This window comes from Thalassophryne amazonica, chromosome 18 (genome assembly GCF_902500255.1).
Source record: "Thalassophryne amazonica chromosome 18, fThaAma1.1, whole genome shotgun sequence".
NCBI classification, from domain to species: Eukaryota; Metazoa; Chordata; class Actinopteri; order Batrachoidiformes; family Batrachoididae; genus Thalassophryne; species Thalassophryne amazonica.
Window position 1 is genome coordinate 34,537,810 of NC_047120.1, and position 24,630 is coordinate 34,562,439.

Genomic DNA, 24,630 nt, shown 5'->3' on the forward strand with positions numbered 1-24,630 from the left:
AAGATTTCAATTTGTACGCTTCACTTTGTCAGATTTTGATTACATCAAAACTACTTATTTTGAGTTCTCGTCAGCCCTCGGTGGACGTCAGAAATCTCTGATGGCTCTTGTTTAACCTTATTTCCACTCTCTCCTTATTGTTCTAATCCTCAAATTAAGGGGGGGGGGGGCATTACCTTAATTAATGTCTGGCCCAGGGCCCAGAACACAATTTGCCTGTATCCTCAGAGTGGAAAGGTGTGGTGCTGCTCCGTTTGCAGTTAAGAATCTACTGCACAAGGTTAAAAAAAAAAAAAAAAAGACACAAACCCCATTTTTGGTTATTTATTTATTTTAAGGTGCACAAGGCTTTGGGTTACAATCAGGTTGTCTGCTGCTGCAGGTCTGCTTATAGGCTAGCTCTCTCATGAAGGCCGTGCTGTCCTGCAGCTTCGCCCACACGCTGTCGACCGTCACCTCCAGGGTCACCTCCTTAAAGACTTTACAAACAGACACCTGCAACAGAAGCAGGAAGCTCTTTATCTTCAATGAAGTCTCATTGTAAGTGCTCTGGGATTTTGTGGTCTAATTACCTCCTGAAAGTTTAGTTTTTTAAACAGGGCGATGCTGGCGTGGTTGTCCAGCCCGATTTTAGCCTGAAATCTTCGAATCCCGAGCCTTGTGACTCCTGGTGGGAGAGTGCACACTCATCACAGTCATTCATGAAGTTACAAGTGTACGGCCCGAACCAAAACAGGCAGCCAAAAGCTGAACACCCTTTGGGCTACATCTTGTAGTTTCACATTCATTATGTTTCTAAAATATCGCCCACCTCACCCAGGTGCGCATTGCTGGAATTCAAGGTGTGTTTAGTCAAAGTGACGCATTAAAAACTTGCTTTGCATAATCAGGAACATCTCAGGTGTATCGTGGTGAAGTTAGCTAAGCTGAATATATCAACACATTTGAATATTCATTCACACACTTAGGTCGATTTTTAACAGGTTTACGATGCCTCGTTTCATCTTTAGTACCCAGGAAAGCTTTGGTGGACATTCCTGTTAATGATACGACTTGTATTGTGTGTGTTCATATTTTAGAACCTTTTATTGTGAAAAATTGAATAAAGTTGTTGCTGCTCAGTGAAATGACCCCTGTATGTGCACGAGGCCTTTTTGCTATGTGGCAGTTTCTGTATCGGTTAAAACCACACGTCTGTGCAGGCAGAGGCCCTTCTAGTTAAACACATGGATGCCCACAAGTCGAGTGGTGTGATCGTTCCTGTGAGTCATGTGGTTGTGTTTTAAAAAAAAACAACCTGTGTCAAACAGATGAAACTCTCTTCATTTCGGACCCTGGTTGATACCAGTTAGTTCCCTTTTTTGCTTGTCAACTGGCAACACTGAATGGAACAGCCAGAAACAGTGTGTGTGAGACACACGTCAAAACGGAGAAGGAGACAGACAGGCGGGTGCGTCTGTGTGGAGGGGAGAACAAACCGCGGACACTCTGTACTCCAGATCTGTCACATTAAGAAATATTGTGATGGGTTGTGTAAACTGCTCACCGTAACACATCATCATGCGCGTCACTTCCTTTCCAATGCCTTGACCCCTGTAGCCAGGCTCTGAAAATCAATCAATCAATCAATCGATCCACCCCTGACAGAGACCGAAAAACAAAAACTGAGAATTCAGACGATTTGTGCTGCAAAGAATCTTTTCACCCACCTGCTATCATGACCTCCAGCTCGCCTACGGAGCGATCTGTGGGGTCAGTCAGGAAGATGTTGACGTCTCCCACCATGCACTGCTCCTCTTCTACACATGGATCCATCCACATCTGTTTGTCCAAGATGATGAATGTGCATTCTAACAAAAGAAGACTCAAAACATCAAATACAGCAAGATTTTGAATTACAACTGAATTATTTTAGTTTTGTAGGATCAAAAATGTGTGTGTGTGTGTTTGTGTGGAGGTGACAACTCAATTTATTACACAGTTCAAAAGCAGAACTGACCGTTTCTTCTCAAATCAATGGACTACTTTGAAATGTTTGGTTCAGGAGCCTAGGTTTTGAAAGCTTCAAACACCAAATGAAACGATTACAACAGAAAATCATTCACTTTTCAACACATTTAAACAATGAATGAATCAACTGTTTGGGAAAATGATTTTCAAGCCTACAGTATGTGAGTCCAGTGTTTCTGGCCAAGAAGTGACCCTCAGCCTGAAATTATTGCTAAAATGTTAGCAAAGACTTTCTTTATAGAATTATGTAAGAGAATTACAGGGTTTTAGAGCATTTTTAAAAAAAATGTGATTTATATTTTTATTGCTGCACATCCTTACTGTCATCATCTTCTCTCCAGCTTCTCAGCATGTTGTACTCCTCTTCCAGGGTCAGTGGCTCTGACGCCGTCAGCTGCTGGAGTTCAGGTGACTTCATCCATTGATGATACCTTAAAGGGAAAAAACCCACATGCAGCTTTAAATTGATACTTTTTATGGGTAACAACAACATTAATCTGTACAGAACGTCAAAACAGAACAACACTGGTGCTGGATGGTAAGAAGGGAAAATATTTCTAACCAAACTGTTACATCATGCATCTTCTTTATGCACTGCAGAGCTGTTTAACTGCCAACCATATACACTGGATGGTTTTTAATTAACTTGCAGTACAGTGCGCAAGTGTATTACAGAGGAAAATACAAGTATTGGGGCTGGGACTCTGTCAGCAGATACTCATTATATATGACTCAAAAACTTAAGAGACATTCCTTTGTGGCATTTTATATCCAACAAGCAGGTGCATCAGACCCGCAACTGCAAAAGGTCAACGAATGAAAACATTCTTTCCTTTGCACGTGTTCTTTATATGTTTTACAACCCCTGGCAAAAATTATGGAATCACCGGCCTCGGAGGATGTTCATTCAGTTGTTTAATTTGTAGAAAAAAAGCAGATCACAGACATGACACAAAATTAAAGTCATTTCAAATGGCAACTTTCTGGCTTTAAGAAACACTATAAGAAATCAGGAAAAAGCAGAGGGAAAAAAAATATGGAATTACTCAATTCTGAGGAAAAAATTATGGAATCATGAAAAACAAAAGAACGCTCCAACACATCACTAGTATTTTGTTGCACTACCTCTGGCTTTTATAACAGCTTGCAGTCTCTGAGGCATGGACTTAATGAGTGACAAACAGTACTCTTCATCAATCTGGCTCCAACTTTCTCTGATTGCTGTTGCCAGATCAGCTTTGCAGGTTGGAGCCTTGTCATGGACCATTTTCTTCAACTCCCACCAAAGATTTTCAATTGGATTAAGATCCGGACTATTTGCAGGCCATGACATTGACCCTATGTGTCTTTTTGCAAGGAATGTTTTCACAGTTTTTGCTCTATGGCAAGATGCATTATCATCTTGAAAAATGATTTCATCATCCCCAAACATCCTTTCAATTGATGGGATAAGAAAAGTGTCCAAAATATCAACGTAAACTTGTGCATTTATTGATGATGTAATGACAGCCATCTCCCCAGTGCCTTTACCTGACATGCAGCCCCATATCATCAATGACTGTGGAATTTACATGTTCTCTTCAGGCAGTCATCTTTATAAATCTCATTGGAACGGCACCAAACAAAAGTTCCAGCATCATCACCTTGCCCAATGCAGATTCAAGATTCATCACTGAATATGACTTTCATCCAGTCATCCACAGTCCACAATTGCTTTTCCTTAGCCCATTGTAACCTTGTTTTTTTCTGTTTAGGCGTTAATGATGGCTTTCATTTAGCTTTTCTGTATGCAAATCCCATTTCCTTTAGGCGGTTTCTTACAGTTCGGTCACAGACGTTGACTCCAGTTTCCTCCCATTCGTTCCTCATTTGTTTTGTTGTGCATTTTTGATTTTTGAGACATATTGCTTTAAGTTTTCTGTCTTGATGCTTTGATGTCTTCCTTGGTCTACCAGTATGTTTGCCTTTAACAACCTTTCCATGTTGTTTGTATTTGGTCCAGAGTTTAGACACAGCTGACTGTGAACAACCAACATCTTTTGCAACATTGCATGATGATTTACCCTCTTTTAAGAGTTTGATAATCCTCTCCTTTGTTTCAATTGACATCTCTCGTGTTGGAGCCATGATTCATGTCAGTCCACTTGGTGCAACAGCTCTCCAAGGTGTAATCACTCCTTTTTAGATGCAGACTAACGAGCAGATCTGATTTGATGCAGGTGTTAGTTTCGGGGATGAAAATTTACAGGATGATTCCATAATTTATTCCTCAGAATTGAGTGAGTCCATATTGTTTTCCCTCTGCTTGGTCTAAAAAAGTAACCATTACTGACTGCCACAATTATTTTTCTTGATTTCTTATAGTGTTTCTTAAAGCCAGAAAGTTGCCATTTGAAATGACTTTAGTTTTGTGTCATGTCTGTGATCTGCTTTTTTTCTATAAAATTAAACAACTGAATGAACATCCTGCAAGGCCGGTGATTCCATAATTTTTGCCAGGGGTTGTATAATATATATAATTATAACAGTTTACTGGCTATGGAGTAACTTCCTATGTACTTTTGTGTTCATTTCCTTCGGACAAAAATCATAACTAACCACAAACTAAGAAACAAAATATCGTGGTCTCTTGCTTTATATGTATATAGAATAGGTTAGATACAACATTAAAAAGCTACTCGCCCGAACAGGGACTTGAACCCTGGACCCTCAGATTAAAAGTCTGATGCTCTACCGACTGAGCTATCCGGGCTCTGGCAGTACATGACCTCCACGCCCATTTAAAAGCTAACGCGTTTGCTGACGTCAGCTAGCTAATCCGACAGTCTGGAGACGTTACCTCGGCACATGGTTCGCGTTGTAAGGGACCAGAACCACTCTGTCGCCTTCCAGTAAAGTGTTCTCGTTTATCTTCATGACGGTAAACCTCTCACGTAACTGTGCTGGACGGCGATACCATACCGCCGGTCAAGTTGGTGACTCGACAGCACTCGGTGGTGCTGAACTGCAGCAGCGTCCACAGACACGCAGACAAAAGTCGCCCCCTGCTGGACAAGTCCGCGAAGTGTTAATGAGTTGAGAATTAAATCATGTACCTCGGACTCTTAAGAAACGTAAACATTATTAAGCAATATGAAATGAGCAGAACGTAGCGACTTTATGATGTAATTGATTCTTGTCTTACAAGCTGATGTGATAGTTTTGAAATTGTGTAAATTTGTGTGATGTTATGTCTGCTAACTTGCAAAGTTTGTTCCTAAGGTGGCAAAACTCAGTTTAACGTGGTCATACCCTGACCAAAAATATACCTAGAAGTCACTTTATTAAACTGAAGTAAATCTGAAGCTTACATTCTAAGTAGAGATCATAGCTATATACATGTAGTCCACGTTTTACTTTATGAAAGTATACTATACTAATCCAAGGGATTTAATGGACATCCAGGTGTCAAAATTCATCCCCTCAAGCATGTCATGACACATGGATAAGGGATCAAGAAGGGGATTAACTGTTGGGGTGAAATATGGTCTGGCCCTTGTGTGCCCCGGGGCTGCTACGGTCACCATGAAGGCCCATCAGGCACCCTAAACACAAGACGGCTACTGGGGCTCTGGCAGAACAAGAATTCCTCAACGTAAAATCAGGTGGAGGAGCTGATGGTTTGTCACCTAATGGATGTGAAGGCAGATAACGGCTGCAGCAGGTCCTCAGACGCCAATCGTCTGGGATTTCCCAGCCATTGGACCAGGCTAAATGATCTGTCAAGGACCATATGTTTGTTAGCATGCAACGACATTCCCACGTTAATATGTCAGTCCATGGCATGATGGCATCATGCAGTCGCTGACTCAACCAGTCTGCCCATTCTCCTCTGACCTCTAACATCAAGGCATTTCCATCCACACAACTGCCACTCACTGGATATCTTCTCTTGTTCAGACCATTCTCTGTAAACCGTAGAGAGAGTCGTGTGAAAATCCCAGTCGATCAGCAGTTTCTATAATACACAGACCAGCCCATCTGGCACCAACAACCGTACCATGTTCACAGTCACTTAACTCTCCTTTCTTCCCCATGCTGATGCTCAGTTCGAACATCACCAAATCTAGATACCTAAACGCACTGAGTTGTAACTTGCTACCATGTGATTGGCTAATTAATTATTTGTATTAAGCAATTGAACAGGTGTACCTAATAAAGTGGCTGGTGAGTGTATATCAGTATTATCAGTTATCAAGTTGTTCACCAATGAATATGGGTTTATACACCCTGAAAAAACCATACACCCTTCGGCCAAACAACTTGCTAATGATTTTATCATATACCTATAAATGATAAATGTTATATGGTTTTCTGAAGGGTGTAAAAAGCCATATTCATTGGTGAACAACTTGATAACGATTTTATCATATACAGTGGTCCCTTGTTTATCGCGGGAGTTACGTTCTAAAAGTAACCCGCGATAGGCGAAATCCGCGAAGTAGTCAGCGTTATTTTTTACAATTATTATAGATGTTTTAAGGCTGTAAAACCCCTCACGACACACTTTATACACTTTTCTTAAACAGGCATTAACATTTTCTCACTTTTCTCTCCTGTGTAAACACTCAAAGTTCAAACCTTAGTAGAAAAAAAACAACGTTTTCCTATAAATAATTATGATGGCTTTTAGAACTAACAAATTTAATTTTAACGATCAACCTACGAGGTTGGACACGTAAGAAATTGTTAATAGTGACTCACCAGTATTTCACAGTTCCTCTGACTGCGCCTCTTTGTCATGGCACCGCTTCGCTGTCCGGATTGGCTGATTACTCGGGTGGTATGAAAAATATTACCCGTCCGCTATTTATTCTTTAGTGTTTTATCCAATCATATTGGCGTATCATTTATAGGTATATGATAAAAAAATTAATTATTCTTTAACTATAATCTGTTGAGTATGTATTTCATTTAATTTAAGTACATAAGCAAAATAAAAGTATACTCACTTAATACGGAGGCCAAAATATGGCCATCGGGTATTACGAAGGCTTTGCGTTCATCCATCTGTCTGTCCATCCATCCATCCGTCCGTCTGTCTGTGCTCAGCATAAGTCCAGTCCAGTTAAGAGGTCAAAAAGGTCACATTCTGTTTCCTATTGTTATGCTCGTACAGCCGAGGGTATTTTAGCATTGTGTTATATATTTTTTAAGTGGCTGCTGGAAACACCTTTGCTCCCAATGAGAAAACTGACACTTTGTGACATCATGGGGCTAAAAAAAAAAATGCCTCTGGTCCCAGTTTTTCGCTGACATGGAAAAGGGTATTTTTTTTATTATTATTTTATTTTTTATTTAAAGAGAATGTTGTTGTTTTTTAAAATTGGGAATTAAACCTGTTGTCCTTTTGTGTGTGTGACTTTCAGGTTTTTTATGGTTTGATTTCTTTCAGTTTGGTCTGCAGTAATGGTGGACATAAATTGACATTTTTGGACCATAAAGGGTGGCGCTCATGCCATCTGTGAAAATAACACTTTCACATATTTATCATCATGGATAAATATGTGATTTTCAAAGTACAGACAGAGTGGGATAAGAAGATGTTCTTTAATTGTTTTTATCTTTGTGTATTTATACATTTTGGGTGTTAATTGGTTGTGTTGAGTTGGCGCCACTGTGTGACTGTCTCCTGTGGCCTGCCAAGCATGTCCATCCAGTGCTGCAGCTGTGGACCTCTGGTGTACATGAAGGGACCCAACACCAGCCCTCCCGGCAGGACCGGAGACTCTGGGACAAAGACGGACACATTATTACAAGCAAAGTGTTGATGCAGCTGTGAGGACACGAACATCGTGACTTGGACATGTGTTGACTTGAAACGCAGTTTTAGTGTGTTTAGACATATAGCTACTAACCAGAGGGTCAGTGGGTTTAATCCCTGATTACAGCTCAGTGTTGAAATGTCCTTGAGCAGGCCACTGAATCTTAAAATTTAATGGGTTGCAGTTACTAATACAGTATATTTGATTATTTCATCAGGTTTTCTGGCTCAAAATATTTCAGTAATCCAGAGGATCCAGATTCTACATCAAACTTCTCTTTATATAAGCTTTGAAGGAAAACTACTGCACGGATTTTCACTAAATTTGCACCGCAGATAGATATTATGGCATGAAAGACTCCACTGAATTTTGGAGGTGATCCGGATCGGAATCCAGATTCTGGATCAAGATTCCACTTTATAAAGGCTGTGAAGGATTGCAGCAAAACTACTTCACTGATTCTCACTAAATTTGCACAACACATAGATATTAGGGCATGAAAGACTTCACTGAATTTTGGAGATGATCTGGATTCAGATTGGCAGACATCAGAAATCTCTGATTGCTCTTGTTTTTAAATATAGCCATTAGTTATATCACAGCAGTAGTGGTTAGCACTGTTGCCTCACAGCAGGAAGGTCATGGGTTTGATTCCCACCTGTAGCCTCTGTGTAGATTTTGCATGTTCTTTCCGTGTTTGTGTGGGTTTTCTCTGGGTGGTCTGGTTTCCTCTCACATTTAAAGACATGCAGGTTAGGTGAATTGGAAACGTTATAATGGTCCACGTCTCCCTTGCAAAAGAGATCTCGATCTCGATTGTTAAATATAAATAAATAATTGAAATATCAGCGTAACAATGTGCAGTATAAATAGTGGTATGCTACATATTTGGAGATCTGCTAATTCTGGGAAAAGGTTCATTTGTGAATAAGAAAAGTGTACTACTTCCGCCAACAAAGGTGGAGGTTATGTTTTCACCCCTGATTGTTTGTCTGTTTGTTTGTTTGTGAACAGCCTGTAACCCACAGTTTTTTTTATATATTGTTATGAATTTTTTTTGCAGAGGATTCATATCCTGATAAGAAAGAACTGATTAAATTTTCAAGGTCATAGGTCAAAGGTCAAAGACAAGAAAAATCCCTATCTTCAACATTAAATGATTTTTCAATTTAACATTGAAAACCCCATTTAATGCATATTTTACATTATATCTTAATCAAACGTGCCACAATCACTCTCATATTTGATTGTGAGGTGCAGACTGGCACTCGCTATCACCTGACAAAGTCTGATCTGGATCTGATCCGGATTGTGGATTTGTGGACATTTGAATTTAATATTGAAAAGCCCATTTGGTCAACATTTTGCATTATTTCTCAGTCAAAGTGCCTCAATCACTCATTTGTGACACACAATGAGGTGCAAACTGGGGCTCTCAGTGAATAGAATAGACTGTGAAAAGTGACAGTGACTGTGACAGTGAAAAGTTTGATTCGTATCTGATCCGTATTGCGGATTTAGCGGATATTGATTTTAACATTGAAAAGCCCTTTTGATTATATTTTAGCTTAAGAAAAGTCACTTCTAACAGGACTTTGACCTTGAAAATTCTTTTCAAAGTAAAAATTTGTGGAATTGGAAACTAGTGTTGTCAGAGGATCGTGCTCTCGATTAATATAAATTTGATGGAATTCTTTGTTCTTTTATCTCATGGAGAGTCTCCACTAATTAGCTGTTTATCTTAATGAAGCACAAAGTCATTGTCCCATTAGGATTTAATCTGACAAATGAATAAATGTGAAGGTATGGGTTTAGATCAGGGGTGGCCAAGTTCGGTCCTCAAGAGCCACATTCCTGACACTCTTAGTTGTCTCCCTGCTCCAACACACCTGAATCCAGTGAAAGACTCATTAAAAGTCTGCTGACGAGTCTTTCATTGGATTCAGGTGTGTTGGAGCAGGGAGACAACTAAGAGTGTCAGGAATGTGGCTCTTGAGAACCGAAGTTGGCCACCCCTGGTTTAGATTAAAAGTTTTCTTCTCATAGATGAGGCTAATATTCACCTGAGTGGGTGGGATTTGGCTGCTGCAGCTCAAACGTCACACAGGCCTCGTCCACGTGCTGGGGTCAGAGTTTAAAGGTCACCCTGTAGTTGAAGCTGGGGTCAGTTTCGGGCTTCATCACGCAGCTTCTCTTGGTCTTCACCACATGAGCGTGCTTCTTCAAACTAACCTGCACACATACGCTGGAAAACACACAGACATGACTGTTTTGGATAGCTTGGAAGATTTTGTTTGTTTGTTTGTTTACCTGTGTTTGTGAGTGGCTGCAGGCCTCGAGCTCTCAGAACCGCCACAGAGAGGCGCTGCAGAGGAGGATTGTAGCTGAGTGATATCTGCACATCACCCAGGTCCGAACACTGAAGGAGGAGGAGAGTCATGTTTTACAGTCTGGTCCAGAAGTATTTGGACATTATGTTTACATACACTCTTACTTAGAAGATACATTTATTTCAGTTGTGATTCACAGTCACATTTTCAGTGGGTCACAAGTTCACACGCACCAACATGAACAACATAAAACATTGTAGAAATTTAAGACATTACATTCAAAAGCTTTGAGATAAATAATTGTTGTAATTTGAGGCTAATTTGTGTGCATGTGAACAAAATAACTCCAAAACAGCTGGACAGATTTCCACCAACCTTAATGGGAATATTACTTGGTTTAGTGTCTCCAGATGATGAACCTTTGGAACAGATTGGTTCTGGAAAACACAGGCGAAACTACAAGGCACTCAGAGAGCTCCTACCTACGGCGACATGTTCCCAAATGCTTAAAATTCCTTCTGGATCCTGGATCCAACATAGGTATTTTTTGTGTCATATTTAAAATACAATCCCTTAGTTTCTGGAACATTATCCATCTGCTAACCAGGTTTAATTGAAAACTGCTCATTACTTTGTGAATTATCCTGCTAAGATACAAACAAACAGACAAACGGCAGTGAAAAAATGACCTCTTTGGCAGAAGTAATGCTTTTGATAATATTGCCACTACCAATGTGGTTAGAGACTTGAACAAAAGCCCCTATTGATCAGTAAAATATTTGTAATCGATTGGCATATGATAGTTCATGATATAGTAATGAAGAAGTAAAGTTATAAAGGAATATATAGTAAACAAAAACACTTTACACAACTATGTGTGGCTCTTCAAAGATCACATATAAAACTCAGCTGTGGGTTTGTTTGTGTGTGTGTGTGTGTGTGTGTGTGTGTGTCCACCTATCCAAATGATGACTGGCCTGTTGCTAAGCAACAGCAACCATAGCAACTGGTTTATTATAAAGACTGGTAGGAGAGGAAATGTCCGAATACTTATGGACCTTCCAAGTTAAAGGTTCCACTTCCTTCCTTCACCAATGTCTAATACTTAGCAAACATTAGCTCTTGGGGAGGTGATGATGGAGTGGTTAAAGCGCTGGGCTTGAGACCAGAGGATCCTTGGTTCAAATCCCAGCCTGACCGGAAAATCAGTAAGCAAGGCAAGGTCCTTAATCCCCTAGTTGCTCCCGGTGTGTAGTGAGTACCTTGTATGGCAGCACCCTCATGTCGGGGTGAATGTGAGGCATTATTTGTAAAGCGGTTTGAGCGTCTGATGCAGATGGAAAAGTGCTATATAAATAAATAGAAATGCAATATAAATGCAGTCCGTAGATTAAAGTTGCCTTTGAACTCCATCACTTCCATCTCTGATGCTGTTGATGGCTTTCATTGATTTCAGTGCTTTGCTTCCGATAGTGTGGTTGCTAAGGAATCAATACTGCCATAAATGTCAACATCATAAATGTCAAAATCATAAACATCTATGAAATCATAAATGTCTGTGAAATCTCACACCCTGGCATTGTCCAGGTACCCTGCTAGTATTCTGTAGAATCGATGGTACGATCGATAGTCTCTTTTTGAGATGGTTCGTGAGTCATGAGTTGTGAAGCTTCAAACTTTAGAGACGTAAACCTTGTGTTCATTTTGTCTACTCTACCTGTGTGTCTTCCTCGGTGTCCAGGTCTCTCCAGAGCACCCAACCAGCCTGACTGAGTGCCCCCTCCAGAGGAAACAGCACCCTGCCCACCGTGTGGCGTTTCCCATCATGGTCTACGCTCAGCACGCAAACACTCAGGACGCTCTGAAGCAAACACGCTCTCGACACCTGTGACGGGAACGAAAACTCGACAGACAGCAAACAGACGGTCAGCTTGACATATATTCCAAAGTTATTCAGGTGCCTCACCTGGATAACAAAGCAGTCATGGAGCTCCAGGTCAGGCCCTGTGCCCCGGGCCTTGGCCTGGCGCGGGCGACGGTCATCAGGGAGAAGCAGCAGCTCCACCAGCATGATGTTGCCATGGAAATGGGGTGGGAGGTTGTTCAGGCGGAGCAAAGTGACTACGACCTGTCCGGCACCATGTCGATATTCCACTGCAAAGCAGAGGCACGTGGCAATGCCGGGGGGCGGAGCGACAACTTCATTCAGAGGAGGAACAGAGTACAGACCAGCGAGCAGCGTCCCTACTGGGTACCAAGCTGTTTTTAACAGAGAGAAAATGGGGCTGAACTTTAACCCCAATCAATGACCCTCAGTCATGATCCTGTCCTCTGACCTTTAATCCTGAATACTCATATTTGATGCTGACCTTTGAACCTGAAGTACTCTCCAGAGAAGACCTATGGTGTAAGTATTAAATGTCTACTAATTCTTTGTGTTCACAAGACAAACTTCATCTTCATCATTCTGCAATAAATACACACAAATATCACTCTAATACCAATCTAATGACAAGGAGATACCCATGGTGTAAGCATCAAGTGTCTGCAGTATACTAATTGTGGTCAGAACACAAATTAATTAATCCTAATTAATGTCCTCAAGATGATCTGTACAAGAGGAAATGAACTCTCTGGAGGTGTCATTTTAACCCTGTTTGTCAGATGAGCGGTAAGAAAAATAAGTAGCACAAACTGTGTGTTTTCAGTGGCAGTCCTATGACAGTGAGGCGCTGATGTCTCATAACCAGATGGTTTTGCGTTCATACATAACCCCAGTGCATTGTCATTCAGATCATCGATGTTCAAATAATTACACTTGCAAATTTGAACAGTGTGGAAGTCCTCTCTGTAATGTTGAAAATACCACTGTTGGGAGTTATAATCTGGACTTTGCTGGAGTTATGAATGTTCAGCTTTTCAGTTAGTGTTAATGTAACTCTGGAAAGCTTGGAGCTATGTACATACATTACCAGTCAAAAAGGGAAAGTGTGTCGAAACCTTTAACTGGTAGTGTATAAAATGCATTAAAATCAAGGCTATCTGAGTTGCGTTAATACTTTTGTTGTGCATTGGATACCTACAGTGTAAGTATCAAGTATATATATTTTTAATGTTATCATGATCACAAGAGGAATCATTTCAACATCATTAATATGCAAATATACAGTGTCCTCCAAAAGTATTGGGCCCCTTGGTATTTCACACATTTTAATTTATTTATGCCATTTCAAATACAAAAAGTAAATAAGGCATCTTTCTAAAATTATCTTACTCAAAGCAAATCTCTACAACTTGATACAAATTAATTAAAAATATAAAAACCAAGATGATGGGTTGCATAAGTAATGGAATGCTTGGTATAATACCTGTAAATAATCAGCTTTATTACCAGTTTTCTTCAGACAAGTCAGGAGATGGATACATGAACATTTCCAAGTCACTGAATATGTTTTGGACTTTATTTACATCAATGATGAAGAAATACAAACAGTATGGCATCCATCCATCCATCCATTTTCTTCCGCTTTATCCAGAGTTGGGTCGCGGGGGAAACAGCTCAAGCAAAGCCGCCCAGACCTCCCGATCCACACACACCTCCTCCAGCTCCTCCGGGGGAACCCCAAGGCGTTCCCAAGCCAGCCGAGAGATGTAGTCCCTCCAGCGTGTCCTGGGTTTTCCCGGGGCCTCCTCCCAGTGGGACGTGCCCGGAACACCTCTCCAGCGAGGCGTCCAGGGGGCATCCGGAAAAGATGCCCGAGCCACCTCAACTGACTCCTTTCAAAGTGGAGGAGCAGCGGCTCGACTCCGAGCTCCTCCCGAGTGACCGAGCTCCTCACCCTATCTCTAAGGGAGTGCCCAGCCACCCTGCGGAGGAAACTCATCTCGGCCGCTTGTACTCGCGATCTCGTTCTTTCGGTCATGAGCCAAATCTCATGACCATAGGTGAGGATCGGAACGTAGATCGATCGGTAAATCGAGAGCTTTGCCCCCCTACTCAGCTCTCTCTTCACCATGACGGTCCGATACAGCGACCGCATCACTGCAGATGCTGCACCGATCCGTCTATCGATCTCATGCTCCATCCGTCCCTCACTCGTGAACAAGACCCCGAGATACTTAAACTCCTCCACTTGAGGCAAGGACACTCCACTGACCTGAAGAGGGCAAAGCACCTTTTTCCGGTCGAGAACCATGGCCTCAGATTTGGAGGTGCTGATTTTCATCCCGGACGCTTCACACTCGGCTGCAAACCGCCCCAGTGCACGCTGAAGGTCCTGATTTGACGAAGCCAACAGAACCACATCATCCGCAAACAGCAGAGACGAGATTCTATGGTTCCCAAACCAGACCCCCTCTACACCCTGGCTGCGCCTAGAAATTCTGTCCATAAAAATAATGAACAGAACCGGTGACAAAGGGCAGCCCTGGCGGAGGCCAACGTGCACTGGAAACAGGTTTGACATACTACCAGCAATGCAAACCAAGCTCCTGCTGCGGTCGTACAGGGACCGGATAGCCCTTAGCAAAGGACCCCAGACCCCGGACCCCGGACCCCGTACTCCCAGAGCACTCCCCACAGGGTGCACCGAGGGACACGGTTGAATGCCTTCTCCAGATCCACAAAACACATGTGGACTGGTTGGGCAAACTCCCATGAACCCTCGAGCACCCGATGGAGCGTGTAGAGCTGGTCCAGTGTGCCGCGACCAGGACGAAAACCACACTGCTCCTCCTGAATCCGAGGTTCGACCATCGGTCGAATTCTCCTCTCCAGTACTCTGGAATAGACCTTACCGGGGAGGCTGAGGAGTGTGATCCCCCTATAGTTGGAACACACCCTCCGGTCCCCCTTCTTAAACAGAGGGACCACCACCCCGGTCTGCCAATCCAGAGGCACTGTCCCCGATCGCCACGCGATGTTGCAGAGGCGTGTCAGCCAAGACAGCCCCACAACATCCAGAGACTTAAGGTACTCAGGACGGATTTCATCCACCCCAGGAGCCTTGCCACCGAGGAGCTTTCTAACCACCTCGGTGACTTCGGCCTGGGTAATGGATGAGTCCGCCTCCGAGTCCCCAGTCTCTGCTTCCTCTTCGGAAGACGTGACGATGGGATTGATGGCACTATACACTAACAGTATGGCACTCTATGGTTAATCTGTGTGGAGTCGACAGTTCTCAAAAACTGAGTGACTGCAAGAAGCAGAAAAGTGAGGAAAGCCACCAAGACACCCAGGCAACCAGAAGAGTTGTCGGCTTCTGTGGCTGTGATTGGAGAAATTGTGCACAGTACATGTTTTGCATTTTGTATCCCCAATTATACAGCTTCATGATGAAGTGATATAGAGGATTTTCTATCACCAAAACATCAAATCTAGGCTTTCATCTCAGATGTACCTTCTGGTAAATTGTAGCTGAACTTTCAGGTCTTCTTTTAAAGAAAATCCTTCTCTGTATACCAAATGTTCATGTATCCATCCCCTGACTTGTCTGAAGAAAACTGGTAATAAAACTGATTATTTACAGGTGAAATACCAAAGGAGCTGATTATTTATGCAACCCATCATCTTGGCTTTTATATTTTTAATTAATTTATATCAAGTTGTAGAGATTTGTTAGTTTAAGGAAGATAATTTTCAAAATTTTTATTTTGAGAAGCCTGATTTACTTTTTGCATTTGAAACGGAATAAACAAATTAAAATGTGTGCAATACCGAGGGGCCCAATACTTTTGGAGGACACTGTATGCACCAAAGCATTCTAAAGTATTATCACCTCATCTACTGGCCAGGTGGTACCAATGGTGTAAGAATCAAGTGTCTAACCTGCACTGTTAAGAATCATTTTAGGATACAGTCATCCACATTGTTTAATAAGGGTTATTAAATTATAATTGTAAAAGAGCTTTAGCTTGCTTACTGCTTACTGAGAGTGAACCCCGATGGGCTAGTATGTCCTGCTGGGCTTCAAGCTTCATCCCGTCGTCATCCTCCTTGTCCTCAGTCTTCATGTTGACAGGTGTTTTTGTCATAAAGCGAGGAGGCAAAGTGAAAGGAATTTCTTTGGGCCTTTCACAGGGAAATAAGAGTTAATAAATGTACATTCTGCAACCTTTAAATACCAACATGTTGTTGGTCGTTGTCTCAGGAAACATTTTTATTGCTTTAGTTTTGTGAATTTAAAACAGCAACATGTGTCACAAAAACAACAAAATCAATTAAATTCACAGATGCTAATCTGCTAGATCATATCCCTCATACTATTTTATCTTTTGATATTGCCTGGTGTTAATAATGATGTGTTATTTCCCATTTAATGCTGAGTCATTATGATAACAAGGTTGTTGGGCATGTGAGCTTTTAATGTACTGGCCCTGAAGTGCAAAACCAAGCCCTGACCTCCGCCTCTGATAAGTGAAACCAACATGGAAGTGACAAATCTTGTAGTTCCTTGAATGGCCACTTGAGGCTGGATCTGAAAGTGAATCACTACCTGCAGATGCCCATGTTAAAATCTCCAACTTTACAGCATAAATAAACATATTTACAGCTCAGTGCAAAAAATGGTTTTGGTCTCTATAGCTAGTTTGCCTGATCATGACAATGGACCATCAAAGAAGGCAATGGTCCACTATTACTTTTGAGGAAAATTTTAATATTGTTTAAGTCATATGTTAGCACCAGGTTAGTGCTAATTAGCATGTAGCTCGGTGACATTATGTCCACTGATGGTGGAACAGTTATAGACCTGTCACCCCTTGACAATTTAGCCAGGTTATAGCCACCTTTAATATATTTGGCAAATATGCTGCCTACGTTGAATAAGTTATACAGCTGTCACTCCATGACGATTTAGCCAGGGTGTGCCGACGAATCAAAAAAGCTGCCGATATGCCATTATATGGTAGCTGACATGTTCAGTAAGTTCTGTGGTCGTCCAGAACACACCTACATATGTCAATATGCGTTGGACATAAGTTCAATATGTTACTCGTAGGTTAGAAATAGGGTTTGGGTACACTAGACATTATCTTGAAGTATTTCAAATCAGAAGCTCCCATGACCAGTAAAAAATCAAGGACCGAGACGTCGCCCAGTATGGCGGAGCCGGGGCCCCACCCTGGAGCCAGGCCTGGGGTTGGGGCTCGCATGCGAGCGCCTGGTGGTTGGGCCTTAGCCCATGGGGCCTGGCTGGGCTCAGCCCGAAAGAGCGACATGGGCCCGCCCTCCTGTGGGTTCACCACCTGCAGACGGGGCCATGGGGGTTGGGTGCAGAGAGGATTGGGTGGCGGTCGAGGGCGGGTGGCCCAGCAGCCCGGTCCACGCTCACAGCCCCTGGCTGTTGGGACGTGGAATGTCACCTCACTGGGGGGGAAGGAGTCTGAGCTTGTGCGGGAGGTTGAGAGATACCGACTAGAGATAGTCGGGCTCACCTTCACACACAGCTTGGGCTCTGGTACCCAACTCCTGGAAAGGGGCTGGATGCTCCACTTTTCTGGAGTTGCCCATGGGGAGAGGCGGAGAGCTGGGGTCCCATTGCTTATTGCTCCCCAGCTCAGTCGCCATGTGTTGGAGTTCACTCCGGTGAACAAGAGGGTCGCGTCCGTATGCCTTTGGGTTGGGGACAGGTCTCTCACTGTTGTCTCAGCCTACGGGCCGAGCGGCAGTGCAGAGTACCCAACCTTCTTGGAGTCCCTGGGAGGGGTACTAGATAGCGCTCCAACTTGGGACTCCATTGTTCTCCTGGGGGATTTCAACGCCCACGTGGGCTGCGACAGTGAAACCTGGAGTGGGGTGATCAGGAAGCACGGCCTCCCTGATCTGAACCCGAGTGGTGTTCAGTTGTTGGACTTCTGTGCTAGTCACAGTTTGTCCATCACAAACACCATGTTCGAGCACAAGGGTGCACGTAAGCACATAAGTGCACGTGGCACCAGGACACCCCGAGCCAGAGGTCGATGATCGACTTTGTGTCATATCATCTGTCCTTCAGCCACGTGTCTCGGATACTCGAGTGAAGAGAGGGGCTGAGCTGTCGACCAATCGCCACCTGGTGGTGAGTTGGATCCACTGGCAGGTGAGGAAGCCAGTCAGACCTGGCAGGCCCAAACGTATCGTGAAGGTCTGCTGGGAACGACTGGCAGAACCCTCTGTCAGCGAGGTCTTCAACTCCCATCTCCGGGAGAGCTTCTCCCAGATCCCGGGGGAGGTTGGAGACATGGAGTCCGAGTGGACCATGTTCTCCACCTCCACTGTCGATGCAGCCACTCGTAGCTGTGGTCACAAGGTCTCTGGTGCCTGTGGCAGCGGCAATCCCCGAACCCGGTGGTGGACGCCGGAAGTAAGGGATGCCGTCAAGCTGAAGAAGGAGTCCTACTTGTCCTTGTTGGTAGGTGAGACCCCGGAGGCAGCTGACAGGTACCGGCAGGCCAAGCATGCCGCAGCCGTGCGGTCGCAGAGGTAAAAACCCGGGTCTGGGAGGAGTTCGGGGAGGCCATGGAGGAGGACTATCGGTCAGCCTCAAAGAAATTCTGACAAACCATCCGACGCCTCAGGAGGCGGAAGGAGCTCTCCACCAGCACTGTCTACGGTGCGGGTGGGGAGCTGTTGACCCTGACTGGGGATGTTGTCGGGCGGTGGAAGGAGTACTTCAAGGATCTCCTCAATCCCATTGTCACGTCTTCCGAAGAGGAAGCAGAGATTGGGGACTCAGAGGCAGACTCATCCATTACCCAGGCCGAAGTCAACGCGGTGGTTAGAAAGCTCCTCGGTGACAAGGCTCCTGGGGTGGATGAAATCCATCCTGAGTACCTTAAGTCTCTGGATGTTGTGGGACTGTCTTGGCTGACACGTCTCTGCAACATCGTGTGGCGGTCGGGGACAGTGCCTCTGGATTGGCAGACCAGGGTGGTGGTCCCTCTGTTTAAGAAGGGGGACCTGAGGGTGTGTTCCAACTACAGGGGGATCACACTCCTCAGCCTCCCCGGTAAGGTCTATTCCAGAGTACTGGCGAGGAGAATTCGACCGATATTCGAACCTTGGATTCAGGAGGAGCAGTGTGGTTTTCGTCCTGGTCGCGACACACTGGACCAGCTCTACACACTCCATCGGGTGCTTGAGGGTTCATGGGCATTCGCCCAACCAGTCCACATGTGCTTTGTGAATCTGGAGAAGGCATTTGACCGTGTCCCTCGGGGCACCCTGTGGGGGGTGCTCCGGGAGTACGGGATCCAGGGTCCTTTGCTAAGGGCTATCCGGTCCCTGTATGACCGCAGCAGGAGCTTGGTTCGCATTGCCGGTAGTAAGTCAAACCTGTTTCCAGTGCACATTGGCCTCCGCCAGGGCTGCCCTTTGTCATCAGTTTTGTTCATTATCTTTATGGACAGAATTTCTAGACGCAGCCAAGGTGTAGAGGGGGTCTGGTTTGGGAACCACAGAATCTTGTCTCTGCTGTTTGCGGACGATGTGGTTCTGTTGGCTTCGTCAAATCAGGATCTTCAGCATGCACTGGGGCGGTTTGCAGCCGAGTGTGAAGCGTCCGGGATGAAAGTCAGTACCTCCAAATCCGAGGCCATGGTTCTCGATCGGAAAAAGGTGCTTTACCCTCTTCAGGTCGGTGGAGTGTCCTTGCCTCAAGTGGAGGAGTTTAAGTATCTCGGGGTCTTGTTCATGAGTGAGGGACGGATGGAGCGTGAGATCGATAGACGGATCGGTGCAGCATCTGCAGTGATGCAGTCGCTGTATTGGACCGTCGTGGTGAAGAGAGAGCTGAGTAGTGGGGCAAAGCTCTCGATTTACCGATCGATCTGCGTTCCGATCCTCACCTATGGTCATGAGATTTGGCTCATGACCAAAAGAACGAGATTGCGAGTACAAGCGGCCGAGATGAGTTTCCTCCGCAGGGTGGCTGGGCACTCCCTTAGAGATAGGGTGAGGAGCTCGGTCACTTGGGAGGAGCTCGGAGTCGAGCCGCTGCTCCTCCACGTCGAGAGCCAGTTGAGGTGGCTCGGGCATCTTTTCCGGATGCCCCCTGGACGCCTCGCTGGAGAGGTGTTCCAGGCACCTCCCATCGGGAGGAGGCCCCGGGGAAGACCCAGGACACGCTGGAGGGACTACGTCTCTCGGCTGGCTTGGGAACACCTTGGGGTTCCCCAGGAGGAGCTGGGGGAGGTGTGTGTGGCTCAGGAGGTCTGGGCGGCAACTCCGGATAATGTGTAAGAAAATGGATGGATGGATGGATGGATGGATGGATGGATGGATGGATATTTCAAATCATGAGTAACTTAAAAGTAACGTGTGTCAACAATCGCATAACTTACCTACAACTTATGGCCCGCGTATGTGGGACATGTGAGTTATACGCTGGCATGTGTCAAAAATTTTGTGCATGCACAAAATTTTTCGACAACCTCCCCGTACTACAGTATATACCAGTGTGCTTCAACATGCTCTTAACTTATACAAAATTTACCCATAACTTATTAGAAATATGCCAGTGTATTCAATGTATTTTTAATACGTCGGCATACGCAGACTAAACCGTCAAGGTGTGACAGGGCCAGAATTACTGATGCAATGACAGCCATATGTTTTTATACCCACAACCAGCCTCTCTGTTATGAAAACCACCATCCGGTCCACAAAAATATACATTTATCAAACACCTAACCTAAAATTACCCTGTTAGTGGCAGCTTAGATTCGCTGGAAGCTCAGGGTTGGTGGCATTTTCGTGTTTCATTTGTTCCACCCAGGTCACGCTGGGCTTGCTCACACTCCACTCTTTACCCATTTATGGGTTGGGAAGGAGTTAGGCAGAGTTAAGCATTGCTAATATGGTAACACCCAGAGCTGCTCCATTTGAGCTTCCAGTCTCTCTGGAGCTTCCAATCATTCTCAGACCATGCAACAAGATTATTCTTCTTAATTCTTCTTGATTATTCTAAGATTATTCTTCATCTTGGACTCCTTCTACATCGATAAAAGAAGTAACTGGTTGATATACTTTAGTGTCATCAGCAAAGATCTTACACTTTGATTTGATCACACATGGCAGATCATTAATAAATAAAAAACAAAATTTGTCCAATGACTGATCCTTGAGGGATGCCACACTAGTACCTTGCATCCATGTAGAACTAACACCATTCATGCAAACTCATTTTCTATCACTGAGAAAATCTTCAGTCCAGTTCCAAAGCTTGCCCCCAATGCCATACTTACATAATTTATGTACCATGCAGAACAGAATCAAAGGCTTTTTGAAAATCTAAATGAAGAACATCAAAGGGTAGGCCATCGTCATACAGACTGATGATGGCCTACAGAGTATGACACTGCAGAGGTGGTGGCCAAGTGGTTAGTGCACTTGGTTTCAGTGTGGAAGGTTCCCGGTTCAAATCTTACCCCCTGCCACATTTCTCCATGTATCCATGTAATGTGGAGTTGCGTCAGGAAGGGCATCCGACGTAAAATCTGTGCTAATTCAACATTCAGATCCACCTTGGATTTGCTGTGGCGACCCCGAGTGCAAACAAGGGAGCAGCTGAAGGGACTTACTTTATCATGATAATAATTATAAACAGTAGAAAGCAACTGTTGTGGGCTGGGGTGTTTGGCTGGCTTTGTTTTTGTTTTCTGTTTCTCCCACCAGGTGGTATGCGTTCAGGACTGAGTGGCTGACGTGTGGCTGAGTATTAGGACCTCACCCTGAACACCTGAGGCTTGTTATCACGTCAGGTCATCAGGACTCACAGCTGTGGTGTATCTGTCTTAATCAGAGCTTGAATGCACAGTGTGTGATTGCCAGAGACTCGACCTTGTGAGCAGACGTGTGAGATCGATGTCAGGAGAACAATCTCAACATTACGGATGCAGAGACCGCTCCAGGTTTGACGCCACAGTCTGTGAAGGAGGATTGGGTGAGGTCTCATGCTCTTCAGCACACTTCCTGAGGTAATTTGGTTTTGGTGACTTTCATGAAGTAATGACAGTGGATTTGGTGTCCCTCACACCTTGTTATATTGAGCTGTTACGCTATGCTAATCGCCTAATCAGCTTCTGCTGCAGTGGAGATTTGAACTGAGTTGTTCCGTGCCTGCAGGGTGAGAAGCTGAGTTATATTAAAGCCAGGAAGTGTTTGCTGATTGTGTGCACCTTTGAGCTGTGTGGAGAGTGTTGGACTCACCTCATGATTTCTTCCTTCGCAGACTCGGTTTGTCGCGGCCGCCTGGGGGGTGTCGGCGGGGTCCCTGGGTCAGAACTGCTGTGGCTCCGGACCGTTTGCACTGCTGAGAGCGCGCCGTGTTTCCACCTAACCAGACCGCGGACCTTTTGGGTTGTTTATCACTCCACTCACTATTATGTTTATTAAATTCTGTTACCTTTTGAACCGTGCTCTGCTTATTTTATGCTGGGTCCTGTCAAACGCTGGGTCTGTGCTCCGACCGCGTCCGACACATAACAGCAACTACGTTTTGAGGTTGGTCTTGATTAAACAGAAGTGGAGTTTCCAACATCCACAGGCAGATTGTTCCACATGTAGGAGCAAGAGACACAAAGGCTTTATAGCCTGCTGACATCTTTTTAATCCAAGGAACACAAAATAATCCTGCATCCAGACACTGCAAAACACAGCTTGGTACTCATCGTTTAATAAGTTAAAAATTTGTTGCATTTGTTGTATTTTCCTATTTGTGTTATCCAAAATGTTAATGTGCTGCTTCCAGTGCTGTAGTGTTTTGCACATTAGGGCCACTGTATCCTGCCAAACGCCTCAGCTATTTCAATGTATTTTCTAAATACAATTGAACAAAGATTTACCCTGTTTTTCAAAATAAGACTCATTTAATAAACAGACTAAAATCTCAATGTTTAACTTTATGTCTGAGTTTTTGTTGTTGTACTAACGTGGCCCAGGAGCCCTGAGAAACTAGGATCACTGGAGGGGCACATGTCGGCACTGTGGGCACTGCAGAGAGCAGTTCTTGGTACCGTGGTTGGCCCTTCCTCTTCCACAGACAGTAAACCATTAGAACCAGCAGCAGCAGCACCATGAGGCCCACAGAGAGACCCACAGACAACCCCAACATCCCGTCTGCACAAACACAGCCGCACATGCAACATGAAACATGTTGGGATGATGGCACACAGACAAACTGAGACACAGAGAACGTCTGCTGTGGTTTTCTGCTTACCTGCCATGGAAAAAGAAGATAGTTTTCAGCTGCAGCATGGCAGGAATCACACCAAACAGTGAAATTCTGCAGACTTGGACTCATTGAGTGTCAGTGTCTGACACAGCTGACACATTCTCACCATTTCACGTTATCTGGCTTTTCTCATAAAGCACTAAAGAGTGATATCAGGGATGCATGAATATACAGCTTTTTTTGGTGACTGTTATTAATTTTGTGATGTAAAAGTTAATCAGCAAAGATTTGCTGCTTCTGATGTCTGTTGATGTCATCACCATCCCAGATAACATTGAGCCTTTTTGTAATTAAAATGCCATTAGAAGGCAAACTGGAGCACCGTGCTCTTAGAGCGCAAACCTCCACCAACAGCAGTTTCCAATTTCACAGATTTTTACCTTGAAAAACTTTCAAGATTAAAGTTCTGTTAGAAGATGTGATCAGATGTCAGGAGTAGTTCATGCACTTGAATCAAAGTTTTTTTGTGGTGTTGTCAGGTTTTTTTTCCCAACTTTTTCAGGTTCTGAATTCTTTTTCAGATCATTTTCACAGAACATTGGTTATCTCTGCTATGTACAATTTGTCACTGTTTTTTTGGCACTTGGTTTCCAACTGATAACTGGAAGACAGACAAACAGGCATAAAATTAGAACCTCCAACCAATTTTGGTGATGTAAGTAAATCCATAACAGAAAAATGAGAATCATTGAGGCACTTTTTGATTGAGAAACAATGTAAAATATACACCAAATGTGCTTTTCAATATTAAATTCAAATGGCCACAAAATCCACAATCCGGATCAGATCCAGATCAAACTTTGTCAGGCAATAGTGAGTGCCAGTCTACACCTCACTTTCAAATATGAGAGTAATTGGGCCATGTTTGATGAAGATATAATGTAAAATATACATTAAACTGAGTTTTCAATGTTAAATTTAAATGGCCACAAAATCTGTAATCTGGATAAGACTTTGTCAGTCAATAAAGTATGTCACCCTACATACTGCTCTCAGATATGGTAGAAATTTGATGCTTTTTGAGAGTTATGGATTTTTGAAAATTCGTTCAATGTTAAGGGCCCCTTCACACATAACACACAATTTAAGTCGACTAGCGCACTAAGGAGGAATTGCATGCTAATCTGTTGTGTGGGCCGCCAGAAGAGGTACTGCTGGCCCACCACCAGAGGGCGCCCTGCCTGAAGTGCGGGCTTCAGGCACGAGAGGGCGCTGCCGCCTCCAGGAACTGCCGAGGTGACAGCTGTCACCCATCAACCATGACAGCTGTCACTT

At 44.0% G+C, this 24,630-nt stretch overlaps 2 protein-coding genes and 1 non-coding gene across 3 annotated transcripts; all 3 read right to left on the minus strand.

The window, feature by feature from the left end:
* Positions 1-317: 317 nt before the first annotated feature.
* On the minus strand, positions 318-10,599 carry nat9 (N-acetyltransferase 9 (GCN5-related, putative)). The gene is made up of 8 exons (XM_034194557.1): positions 10,593-10,599; positions 9,184-9,189; positions 4,850-4,936; positions 2,332-2,441; positions 1,710-1,850; positions 1,547-1,606; positions 573-667; positions 318-495 (listed from the first exon to the last, which is right to left on the minus strand). Exons 3-8 carry the CDS (start codon positions 4,924-4,926, stop codon positions 334-336), a joined length of 645 nt encoding a protein of 214 aa, XP_034050448.1. The 5' UTR covers positions 4,927-4,936; positions 9,184-9,189; positions 10,593-10,599; the 3' UTR covers positions 318-333.
* On the minus strand, positions 4,690-4,762 carry trnak-uuu. The gene has a single exon. It is a non-coding gene; the product is annotated as a tRNA-Lys (tRNA).
* Positions 7,612-23,236, minus strand: syt15 (synaptotagmin XV). Its single transcript, XM_034194558.1, is given in 7 exon segments — positions 7,612-7,779; positions 9,878-10,060; positions 10,125-10,233; positions 11,862-12,029; positions 12,111-12,403; positions 16,066-16,214; positions 23,054-23,236. Coding segments are annotated over 7 exon segments (1,224 nt in total). The 5' UTR covers position 23,236; the 3' UTR covers positions 7,612-7,639.
* Between the last annotated feature and the right edge of the window lie 1,394 nt (positions 23,237-24,630).